This window comes from Rhyacophila brunnea, unplaced genomic scaffold (assembly GCF_057557595.1).
Source record: "Rhyacophila brunnea isolate RB1 unplaced genomic scaffold, BYU_Rbru_1.0 scaffold_4, whole genome shotgun sequence".
Classification (NCBI taxonomy): domain Eukaryota; kingdom Metazoa; phylum Arthropoda; class Insecta; order Trichoptera; family Rhyacophilidae; genus Rhyacophila; species Rhyacophila brunnea.
This window is the reverse complement of record NW_028233068.1, coordinates 42,533,359-42,547,208: the sequence shown is the minus strand read 5'-3', so window position 1 is coordinate 42,547,208 and position 13,850 is coordinate 42,533,359. Positions and strand designations below refer to the sequence as shown.

General features: G+C 31.4%; 1 protein-coding gene across 1 annotated transcript in view; it reads right to left on the bottom strand.

Annotated features, from left to right (window-relative positions):
- Nucleotides 1-13,850, bottom strand: part of LOC147067386 (hexokinase-2-like) — a 45,162-nt gene that overhangs the window by 10,311 nt on the left and 21,001 nt on the right. The window contains exon 2 of the mRNA XM_085953695.1: nucleotides 13,412-13,504. Within this exon, the coding sequence (XP_085809821.1) occupies nucleotides 13,412-13,495 (84 nt within the window). The 5' untranslated portion in view covers nucleotides 13,496-13,504. The remainder of the gene's footprint in view (nucleotides 1-13,411; nucleotides 13,505-13,850) is intronic.

Genomic DNA, 13,850 nt, shown 5'->3' with positions numbered 1-13,850 from the left:
AACATCAAAAGGGCCTATAACCTAACCACAGATACGTATTTGTACGTATACAAATAAAATTAACCACTAATGAATCATCACTCTCATCATCAATAGTAGGTAATTTGATAGGGAAGAGATACAGTGTTATATGTACTAGGTACGTTTGTAGCTGGAAAATATGGTTTGAAAATTATTTTTATCGTGGGAGGGCATCAAAATCAGTCAGTGCCTCTGGCTTGCAAGTCCTCGAACCCGCCAATTGGCGAAATACGTTTTTTTCCGAATCAGCAACAATTAAACGAGTGGAGCTTTTAAAAATAAAATGAATCTAAAAGATGTGTTCAAATACATTACTGTCCTCTATTTTACGAATTGTCACCATAGATATAGTTACGAGGATCATGCACATAGGAAATAGATAAAGTAACAAGTACATAGTACGTATCTTACTTATTAGATGTTTAATTTGAGGGTTTAACTAGGCACACTTTGGCTGGCCCATTTAATTGGATTTTGGCCGTAAGTTAAATTAGGTACTTGGAATTCATAGAATAGAATGTTGTAGGTGGCTGCCTATTTAGATTTACAGGGAACCTTTCGGTATTAATTGATTCCAAAATTCCGATTTGAAACATACCGCGATTGGTTGATAAAGTGATTGATATACTTAATGAAAAAAAAAACAGATATTAGGAGTGTACTTAATTACAAAAAAAGGATTTATAAAAAATCGGTGTGTGTACTTATGTACGCGCGTTAGAAGTAATACTTCTTTGGCGTAACAAAATAAAATAATCGCACACCGCGTTAGTCAAAATTCACATCAACCAAAAATATTCAAACACTTAGAAAATAGTTTTCACATAAACTAAATATGTAATACCAAACAAAAGTAACGTACCTATCACACTTAAAAATATTAAGATTAGTTTTGACAGCTAATCACATATAAAAAGGAGTAGGTACAATTCACAACGCGAAAGAATATTTTTCATCAAGCAAAATAATCTATACCTACTCCTTATTCTATGGTCGGCTATGATCACATTATTGCGCGAGACGCCATGTTTCAGATCTGTCAAATAAAGATGATATAAGTACGATAGAATTGACGTTTTAAGCCCTATATCAATAAAAACTAGAATAAAGGAGGGCCGCTTATTGGAGTGCCGCTGGTTTGCTTCACAGACACTTTAAATTATATCACTAAATAAATTATTGATTTATTTCTCGTTGTTTTTATTTTATTTTGGCCAACAATAATAAATTCGTTTCCTAGGCAACGGAACAATTCTTCGTATATAATAATAAATTCGCTGCCTAGGTAACGGAACAATTCTAAACTATATAATATTATACTGTATAATCGTCACGATTGCATTTATCATAATGTGGCGTAAAGGCAGTGAATTCGGCTGATAACAGAACAATCGTGGTTCGAATCCAATCGAGTGCGATTTTTTTGGTGTGAAAAAATAAATTATGTGTCTTACTAAAAATAAAATACATGTCACTCGCCAAAAATACACTCTGATCTGATTTTCCAAACGCACCCAAAAAAGTTTAACTTCAATAAAAAGAATATTGACATAGAAAAAAAATCGTTAAGAGAGTACGAAAGTACTGCATTTCCCAACTCGTCATCCAAGAAAAATTAACGGTAAACAGAGGACGACGTCGCATTTCGTTATGGCACGATAAGAAACAGAAAAAAATATATCTCCTACCTAATACAGGACCAATGGGTCTATTCTATACACAAGGAGCCTATCGACGACTAAAGTGATGAATATTATCATTATTATTTATGTATACTGACTAGTATCTCGCTCTGAAAGTTAACACAGCCAACAGCCAATGGAAGGACTGTTAAAACATCACTTTTTGACAGTTTAGGTTTATATGATTAACTTATTGTATCAATATATAAATATGATAAACTACCGTCGATAGCCGCCATGTGTATAGAATAGCATCGCAAGAAAAATTTTGTATACAGTATAAACTATGTGTGATTTTTGTTTGTATTAATTTCATTTATTATATTGGTACCAGAGGCCAGACAGTAACGTCCCTAGACAAAATGCCGCCCCTGGGCACGACCATAATGCCGCCGCATTTTTTTATACAATATTTTTTATCACCCGTGTTCGTGTCGTTTCTGGTCACCAATGACGTCGAAGGGCAACGGAAGTAAACTAAACATCGCAAACCCAACATAAAATTAAAGTCATGTTAAACCTTTTATGCTAATTAATACATTTTGTTTCCAACCAGTGAGCTGAACTTTTGAAAGGAAATATATTTTCGTTATTAAGTACACAGTTTAGGTAGTTCTTTCTATATATACCAAATGATTCTAATCGATTTGCCGCCCTTCGAGTAACTGCCGCCCCCAATCGACGCTCAATCTGCCTACCCCCACGGGACGTCACTGGTACCAGACACCAAAAGATTTCTCGGCAAATGTCCCGTCTTGTTTTTGTTTAAGCCAGGGGTCGTAAATCCCTACTGCTGTATGATGTACAAAGTAATTAGGTATTACGAAAGGTTATTTGGAAGTTAGGCGACGAAACTTTTCTCTAATCGAAAACAAATATTGTGAATCTTGAAGAGGGACGGGAAATTGGGAATATGATTGATGAGATCGGAAAGATCAATAAAGAAACGAAAATATGAATTAACCAATAATTATAAATATTGTATCTAGCAGTGGCGTAGGGTGGAGGTGAGCTGTTAAGATCCTACATAAATAGTCAGTCAAACGAATTTGTTTTCAATGAACCAAGACTACAGTGTGTAGATAGTATTTGTTAGTTTTTAAAATTTAATGAAACTGCCTAATCCAAGCCATAGTAGATAATAATGAAAAATTATACGTTTATCTATAAAATACTATACCATTAAACCATACATCATTTTAGATATTTTATCAATGACATTATTATTATGTCATTGTATTTTATAGATAGAGTAGAAGAATATTTTTAATCGATTATGGTTTGTTTAGGCAGGGCTTAATTTTTTTTAAACTAACCAACACCATTATTGTAATATATTATATTCTTAATTCATCGAAAATAAATACGTATGCCTGAAAAAGTGTAGGTACACTATTTTTGCCAGATCGCCCGCATACCTCTATTATGGTTTGTTTTAGGCAGGGTTTAATTGTATTTTAAAAACTAACCAGCACCATCTGGAAATTGTATTCTTAGTTCAATGAAAACAAATAAGTATGAATGACGAAGTTTAGTGTGAACTGTTTATGTCGAATCTTGACAGCCTACCTCCACCCTTCGCCACGGGTATCTAGTAAAATTAAATTATAAATATGGTTATAAAAATATAAATATTTATTGGAGACTATGGTGAATATTTATTGAATTGATTATAGTTAAATAGAATATTATATTCATTCAAGTTACATATTATATTTAAAGGGTAAATAAAACTATTCACGCAGTTCATTGAACTGTTGATTTATTACAGTAAGATACAGCTATCTCTTATTGGGAAAAATTGAATGCGTTTGGCATGTTTTATGGGCAAACGCGATGTGGACTTCGCAATTGGTCGTTTGCACATCAATAAGCATTATTAATATTTATTACATTATTCCCAATCAGTTTTTGCTACAAGAGCCTTACCCGTCAATCAATAAACAATAAATCAATAATGATTGATCAATATTGCCACAATTTATTAAATTTATGGTAGAAGTTGCCTGTAATACCTACACCCAATATGATATTCATATTGCGTTTAGTCCCGCAGACAAAAAAAAATATAGACATACTTACATACTATTAAATTATTTACTGGAGTTATATGGATGTAATTTGTTATCGTTTCAATTGAGTTTTTGACCTTTCATTTAATAATATGTCTGAAGATGTACAAAACAGTGCTGAGGGATCGTTGGTATATTATAATATACCGGGTTAATTAATTGCAATTATGCATTTGTAAAATGAGAATCCAGTCTTAATATGTTTACTAAACAATTATAATAGGTTAGAGTTCTTTATTTTTGGTACCTAAAGATGATTGCTTTATTATCATCACTCGTGGTTAGGGAATCCAATCCCGAGCCAAAATTCTGATCCCGGGATTTCGGGATTACAATTTGACAATCCCGGGATCCCGGGACTGGTCCCGGGATTGGGATTTTTTTCCATTGTTACTCGTAATATAAAATTTTTATATTTACAAATAACATTGATAAAATCGGTCAAAAATAAATCTAGTATAATTTATACTATTTAAGACATTTATTGTTAATATTGTATACGTTAAATCTTGGAAATACACAAGTTTAATGGAGTAAATAATATTGTAATATAAATAATAATGTGAATTTAATATGATATTGCTATTTCTGATAGTAAAGACATAATGAATAGATCAGCGAGATTTAAAATAGTAAAGCAAATAATCATGGCGTACTTATGGCCTTTCCGCTTCATAAATCTAATTAGTCAGCCAAATATGAAACTGCCGTAAAACGTATGATATCATGGTGGAATTACTTTGTTAAAAGTGCGAAGCATTGTTTTTTTACCAATCTTTCTCATTTTTAATAATCTATGTGAAAAAATAAAATGAATCGGCAACCTACACATCAAACTTCATTCAAACTCAGTTTATTTCTAATGTAGTTATTTTGTATTAAAAGTATTTTTTCTGTTATATTTTCCATAAAAATTGATAAAAAAATCAATCCCGAAATCCCGGGATTATGTTTATCAATCCCGGGATTCATAGGTATCAAAAATAGCTCGGGATCCCGGGATTGGATTCCCTACTCGTGGTGCAATATCCCTTCTCATGTCGTCAACACCAGTCCGATCTATCCAGTGACATCCCGTGTCGTGCGAATACAAATATTAGAACTTTTGAGAGCAGTGGTGGTTTTCCATGGAGCAAACGAATCTGTCATTTAATTATAAAGTACACCTTAATTTAAAAATAGTCTAAGCATAAAAATCCTGACAACATAACCACTATTGTATTATAATACACATTATTTATATGGCGGTTTACTACACAGATAAAACTTTCACAAGAGTGCCTCCAAACCACTCAGCGCCACAGAACTTTTTTTCTTTTCTATCAACCATGTCCGATCTTAATGGGGTCATATAGCTCTCCACAGGGTGGAGGTTTGTATTAATAGATTTTTGTTTTTACGAGAAATGAATGTTAGCCACTTACTCAACCTATTAGGTCTATACTTTTTCTCAAAACACAACTTGAAAAACAATATAATTGTGTATTTGCCTGACCCAGGATTCGAACCTGGGACCCACGACATTATAAGCCGGCAAGTAAAGTAGTTTTAGTGGAAATGCTCTAATATTATCAGTAAATCAGGTATGTACGTCAATTTAAAGATTTTTGGCGTAATTGTTTGTTTAATGTACATAGTCGAAAATAAATAGTAATATATGTAAGTATATAGGTAAGTACATAAAAAAATGCAGACAATTTGAAGGTAAAAATTATAGGGGACGGCTTTCCAAGTCTGTTTAAGGGCAGCCCTTTGCCTAAGGAGGTCACTGGATCTACCCTACAATCGCTCGCGCACCTTGATCCACGGCATTCAACCATCAAGAGTCTCCCAACATTCCTCTCATTTCAACTTATATTTTGAAATGCAAACAATAAAATTAGTTGTGAATGACAACTTACTGCCGACAAAAATTTAGACATGTCTTTTTCAGAGTTTTGAATTAAAATATATTGTGTTAATACTAAATTATATTTTATAAACCCATACACTTCTAATCTGATTTCGGAACAACGATTCTTGGTCTATAAATATATTATAATACTGTTAAATTATATTTTGACTAGCTTCTTAACTAGGCAAAATAATATAAGTATTATGACGAACGCAAAGACAAACGACAAGTCCCTTGACAATTTACGAGACTGGCTCGGTCTCAACATGTCGTCCGCTTTAATCAAATGAATCCCAGAAATACATAGCATGTAATATCTAATATATCCAAATCCTTCCTGTAGGAGAGGGATCTAAAAATGTTTAAAATAGAACATACATAATATATTTATTTTTAAATTTAGGAAATCTTTCATCAATTTAAGTATGATAAAATATTGACAACTAATATGAAGAGCATGCTGACAAATCACTTTCCCTAATTTTATTACGTGTCTTTGCCTTATGGTCACGTGTAAGAAAGAGATACACATTGAATTATCATATTATTATGTCGATATGCGATTTCTCTCAATGTTGTTGTCAACTGCTTTGGTACGTATTATAGAAATCAATGCTAAATTTTATTACATTCAAACCATTGGGGTTTTCTGATAGTCATTTTTATTAATAAACATTAATATAAATGGCACAATTTTAAACGAGCATGTATTAAAATATGTTTTAACGTCTAACATTTTTCGAGTTTAATTGTCGCGTAATGTACGACCTACCCATGGAGCACATTTTACACGTCATGGCGTGTATCCATTTTAATAAAAGTCTCAGATTAACCGTTAAATCAATTATAAATGACAGTTTCGCTAACCACCTCTACTATGAAAATTTCAGTTGGCTTGAAAGCTTTTCTGCCATTTGTGAATCGGTCTAGTGGTTTCGTTCAATTTACATTCGTATAAATTACGTGTAGGTAACTATTTCGTCTGATGTGGACGTTTCCTTCAGTTCTCCGATATTTTTAATTTTTAAGATTTTTCTGGCACATTTTTGAGGCCAATGGAACGGGATGACATTGTTTCTCATTATACATTTATCAGCTGTTAATCTGAATTTAAACCAAGTCACATTAATGAACTGGTCTTATTATAATGTCCATGTAATTCATTAGTTTATTATATTGAATGACTACAAATTTTTAATTAAAACGAGTGAGTTCCCACTTATTTGACAATTTAATTACATATTTTGTTTTATGTGTGTATGACGTATGCTATATTAATTTCTACGTATACTTTCGGTACCTGTATAAATAAATTTGTATTTCTTGTATGGATAACATTCCAATTTTATTTCTATCTTATAATGACGGTATGATTTTTAATATAAGGGTTAATTAAAACATACTGAATAATCTTTAGTTTACAATGTTTACATACTACAGTACCTACTCAATAGTAGGTACCTGCGTCTAAAGTCTGCCAAATTATTTTCACCATTTTTGAACTTCTGCCAGGGGTAGATAGATTTAGATGTGAATATTTATCAATTCCAATATAACAACTATATTATTAGATACAAAGTTTTTCCGACGTAATATTTCAAATCAGCTGCGATTTTATTTGATGCAGATGACGCAATCGATTCGCCAGAAAATTTTAAATGGGGCCTCAAAACACTTCAAACCAGTCATACAATTTTTTATAAGATGCGTTTTTCTTTTGAAAAAATCCCTGCAACTAACAGCAATGGGACCCATAACATAACCACTCAAAAAATATGTACTTGTAGAGAAAAAAACCAGTAATATTATTAATTATTATGTGTTATTACTCATCACTGGTAACAATTATGTTTAGTTGCAGGATGTGATTCTATAAAATAGTTATATTGATATTCTTACTGATTATGTTGGTAGTTGAAAATTTATGGTTTTCCACAGGACTTTAGGACAAGACACAGGTTTAGACCACAGGCCTCCAAGTCCCTAAATTCGCCACTGATCCAAATGTTTTGAATACAAAATTTAATTTTATTAAGTGATTGATTAAGCTATAGGTACATTTGAATGAATATTATAATATAGTGCAAGTTATTCAATGAAATATTAATTAGTTTTCTTTAGTAAACTTTGTGAAATGATATGACTAAATAATATGTGATATATTAATATAGTAATGTTTAGTCTGCTAGATCTAGAACAATATAACGTCACTGTTCTGGCAGAAGACACTAATTCGAAAAAATGACATATTGAGTTAGTTATACCAAAATGTTCCTTATTTCAAACTTTACCGTCTGGAAACCTTCTTAATAAATAAACAGTCTTTATTTTAAAGTCATCCTTTTTACGATTACTTAATAAACTTACATGATAGACCATTTCAAACATTTTAACAACTTCAAAGTCAAATTATTCAAAACTAGTATTCTCCAGTTAGTGTGTTCTGCCAGAACAACGACGATAAGAGAGTATATAAATTAACTTGGCTCGCGTGGTTAATTATAAAATAAACATAATTAACAGGAAATATTATCTTTAGTGTTGGCAACATGAAATTAAGCAATTATAACATTATCATGGTACAATTCAAAGATGGTTAATTTAGAAAAACCCAACCATATCAGAACACAAACATAATAATAGCATGTATCTTCTTTTAAAATCAAGCACTGGCCGCCTAAACATTATTATTATTTCTGTAACTCAATAGGAAGACCCTTTTATAGGTCTAATATTTTAATTAAAATTCGAATAAAATAATAATATGACGTCCGAGAGAAGTTTTTGACTTTTCCGGTCAATGCATTTATGTTACGGCCAGTGAATGAATGATAATTTCGGTCCAGTTTTCATTAATTTAAACAAATACTACAAAATTAATATTGTTATGAATTATTATTAGATTTTAATAAATTGCATCAAGTACATGGCCCCCGCATCCTGAAGCGAGCCCCCAGGCTAGGATCTTTGGTGGCTCTCCTACTTATAACTAAGGTTAACGCATTCGCTGCTGAGTAGATAATGATTTTTTAATTAGCACCTTTAAAATGCACGTTAATTACATCGATCGGCCGTCTGGTCATTACGCGCATGTGCGTCTTCAGCGTCCAAAGTATTAAAGGCAGTGTGACGCTATCTATAGTAAGTAGCGTTTTCCGAATGGTGTTCGATGTAAAATTAAGGGTATTCAGTGTATCGACAAAGAGTAATCAAAAAATGCATTACACAATCACATATTTCAAAATGTTAATATGTCTAAAGTAAAATAACGCCGCAGGCAACTTTTTTTACAATTAGAGCAAATTTCTGATGTGCCTTTATCTTACGTATCTGGTCAATCCTCCATGTCGGGACCAACGTTCCCTCTAATTTTTCTATTGTGTGTGCGGATCATAAACGCATCTGAGCAGTTGCGTCTAGGGTTGATGTCACCCGGTGCGGTAAATTTAACCCCCCCCCCACAAATGCACACATACAATTTTTCATTCAAACTTATATTTTTAAGTTACAAGTGGTAAGGAAACTTTCTTTCACAATATTTTTATTTAGAGGACTGTGCGGGGGATGAAAATATGTGTGCGGACACATTTTGCCAGGTGTGCGCGCGCACGCGCGTACACCTTAGAGGGACGGGACCCCGTGAGCCCGGGGCCTCAGGCTAGAGTATAGGTACCCATGTAAAAATATTTTCAAATCGATAGCAGGACAACCTCAGCAACTATTTGATTGTAAATCGCACATTGCTTCAAAAACAAGAAGTGTGTCTATTTTTGCATCTTAATGTGCAACAGCAATCGTGAATCGCCATTATTTGCTTATTCCGACCGAGTCGTAAATGAATGATAATAACATCTTCAGCAACGACTGCTCTGAAAGGATATTTTAATTTAGATACTCCGTGCTATTAATAACGTCAACGGCGTGGCGTGCCTGCATATTTTCACTAAAATGCTGAACAATTAATACTGCTAAATACGTGTAATGAAGTAATACCAACGTGAATTTCGAATTTTGAATTTTTCGAATAATTATTAATGAAGAAGAACGTTAATGGAAATGTACCTACACTATTCGTGTAATCAAGACCATCCGAAGTCGGTATGTGGTGTATGTAATCTGTTTTATATTAATATAAAATCTATATTGTAAAATTAATATTAGTACCTATATTATAAATGTATTAAGATTATCCACGATGTATTAATAGAGTGTATAAATTTGAAAAAAAAAATGGGTGTAGTTACACATTTATGTCAGGATAAAAAACGATAAAAACTCGTCTGTATTATTTCGAACATTTTGATAACGCTGTCATTTAACACATCAATTATTCATTATTATCGTACTTATCTTTTAAAATGTTTGTAATTATTATAAATTTTCTAAAATGTAATCTCCAAAATATATAATATATTATGTCTGGAAACGATTATTAAATGGAAATATACATTCTCTTGCCACATTTTGCGATAAACTTCCACAAATCTCAGGTCAAGCGAGTGGACATAACTGGTAATTCATGTATCAATGGCATGGTCTTCAGGCGTTTCCTTTCGTAAAATCACGTGAAGATAGTGGATGCCTTTGTAAAAGTTGTCATTTTATTTTATTGCCATGCGACTCCAGGGCAAAAAGTATTTCTTAATTTAGATACTCTGTCTTAATATCCATGGAAACCGATTCAATCATTTCGTAGTTCAAGTGGGTAATGATAAATATATTAAATCTGTATATTTTTACATAATATCTACTGCAATATGCATTGAAATACTATTTCACTATGCCAATCTCATGAGAAAGATTTTGTCCTGACACTCGTATGTTTTCGGATACATGTGAGTGTACGACAATCCTAGACTTCAGTAGATGAGCGAGGTCTCAAGAAATTGCTTATAATATCAGTACGTTTATACCTATTTAAGTAACTTCAAATAGGTAATATTTTATAAATAATTGTTATTGGGTGATTTAAAACAAATAAATATAGGTATTGTGGATTTAAAAAATTTTATTGTTAGGGACTCATTGCCATCTGAATCATTTTTTCCCCATTTTTTTCGAATGAATAAAACTGAAGATCCAATATTACATACCAATTCGACCAAGAGTTTTTTTAGTAATAAAAAACATTCCTAAGACCAATTATTATTATTACTCTATGTGTTACTCCATTACTCCAATTATTACTCCCAAATATTCTAAAATTACTTACAGTCACTTCATTTTACTTAGTAGGTAGGTAAGTACCGTGTTAGAAAAACCTAAATCTGCATCAGTTTTCGATAATATTGAATATTACAAGGTGATTGATTGTACAGTTAGATAGTTAATTTGTGTACCTACTAATTAATAATATTATAGCATATAATATCCATTTATCTATAGGTTTTTTCAATAATACCTTGTTACGCAAAAGTGACCTTTCCCTGAGAAATATTATCAATATATTTTGTAAACATCACTGTTTTACTATAAATATCTACTATTTTACTATAATAGTTTTACTATATTAATAAGTCATGTAGTTTTTACATAGTTTTCTATACGATCGCATGTTATGATTAAATATTTGTACCTACGTAAGTATATTTTAATGTGAAACATAATTATAATTATCGATATGTAGAAAATGGGTATGATGATAAATTATACTTATATTTGAAGAATATTCATTTATTACCAGTGCACGTTTGAAGTTATTTTTAATTTATATGACATGCCATGTTTCATCTACAATGTACTTACATTCTTCATAGCAGACATTGTCAGATACCTAATTGATAATGACAACAACGTAGATGAAACACGCGGTAGGTATCTAAATAAAATGTGATTTTAAAGCAGTAGTAAATATAAGGAGATCTTAAATTGGTAGTAATTATACATATTTAACCAAATAGATGGTATATAAACATGGTATATATTAGTAATATATTATTGTTGTGGGCATATGAGCTTTAGATACAAAACTGTCCCCTTAAATCAAAAGTGAACTCCATAGTAGGTGATTAGAAAATCAATGGGAATACAATTTTATACATAAAAAATGCTCAAATTTCTACAACTACACTGATTGGATCGAGAGTTTATTAAAGGAGGGAATGGGACGCCTGGACTCCGGACAATTGGACGCCGCACTGTCGTAGACACGTATACAGAACGTAGACGAGGTATTTTAATCAGTTTCTATCTACTATTTAGTAGTTTTAATTCATTTTACTCTTAACATAATGTATTCTTTATTGCGGATTGAGAATTACCATGCCTAAGGCGTTATATGAAATAAGAAACTCTTTTTTCGTTGGAACTTAAACATATGCACGATTAAATCATTATTTACGTCTGCATATTTACATTCTCACCAACTATTAAATCATAATAATATACTTAATCAATTAAATAATAATATTACATATTTTTTTAAGTACCTATAAGTACCTAACGTCTATTTATTTTCGAATTCCGTGGCGTCCAGTTGTCCGGTGCCAAATCGTCCTAGACCCAACAAAGGATAACTCCATAGAACAGATTTTGTGTTCTCTGCATAACTCAGTCGAACAATGAAAGATGTGAGTTAAAATCCCACTTGGTACAATTTTTCTTGTGATTTTTTCTAACTGGCATGTTTCTGAGGTTTTTATAAATTACATATCTTCTTATTCTCAAATGTAGTCTATGTTCATAAATAATAATAATATGGTATATCTTTCATTTTATCTTTATCTAATCCAAGTAAAGATTCATAATAATACATAGCAAGTAATTCATTTTGATTTAAAAATGAAATAAGTGTTCTATTCATAATAAATGACTGTTATTATTGTTATTTGCTGTTTCACGAAACAAGAGAAAAACTATCGAATACATCGATAGGATAACGTGAAATTTAATACTATATTACGATGGATAATAATAGATTTGTCTCATAAAATTGATCACAATAAATCCATCATGAAACAGACATACTTTGTCACCGTTATCATCATAACCAAATGCCAAAGGACTAATATGTATTGTTACTGATTTATTATCTGGTTCAAATTTCAGAATATGTTTTTACTCAAATACAGGTACAAATAAATGAGAAATACAAAAGTATTCTAGATTAAATATATTCGAATTACATATACAAGATTAACCTCTTTTCAAATAATACGTATTGAGATAAATAGTTTTAACGTGAAATGTTTAATATTAAGCAATGATGATTAGGTTTCACAGGATATCCCCTCGTTTTTAATGCGGCCTTTTAATATGAACTAAATATGTGATGGTATTGTATTAAAGATTAAACAATTAATAGGTAGTAGTTTCTGTATAATTCGAGACGTTTATTAATGCGATTATGTAACTAAAATACATATTATAAATAATACAGAACGACTTTCCTTATGGCAGGACGTAAGTGAAGCTGACGTGAAAGACATAGGGAGCATTTAAATTTGAATAATAATAATAATATATTTATAAAATAAAAAAACCATAATTCAATAAAGAAATTTTATAAAAATCTAACCAATATCTTCTAATTAAGTGTAGGTACTCTTACAAATGTAATCTTTTTTAAATGTCAATCGATTGTATATAAATGTTAATTGGAGACATTTCGTTCTAAGTGAATCATATGTTATTTTCAGCCAGGAAATTATATAATACTTATAAAAATAAGCAATCTATGAAAAAGCTGTGTGTAGGTAGTAGGTATTTCTTTAATCAATAATTAGTTATAATAAATAACTCACCAAGGCTGTTCGTTCTTTATTTTGGATGACGAGGGGAGGGGCAAGGAACTGCGCCTCGACGATTTGATCCTGGCAGTCGGCCATGTTTATTTACTGAAATCAAAAGAAAAAAATAATTAGCAATCTCATACAATTCCTTGGACTGTTCGATTACATCATACGATCATAAAATTGTATAAATAATTCCAACGCGTCAATCGCGCCATCGATTTTGGTAGATCACACCCATAGTACCTTATTAATGGTGTAGGGTAAATATAAAAACCGCATGCATTCAGTTGTTATAGGTATAATACGATTTCATTAATATTTTAAAGTCGAAACATTAACCATAACTATTTTTATTTCCTCAACCAACTTTCGTGAAAGTTGTTTTAAATTAATCATGAGGAAGCCCATGTGACCTCATCGAATTGTATCACTCACGCCCTGTCGAAGG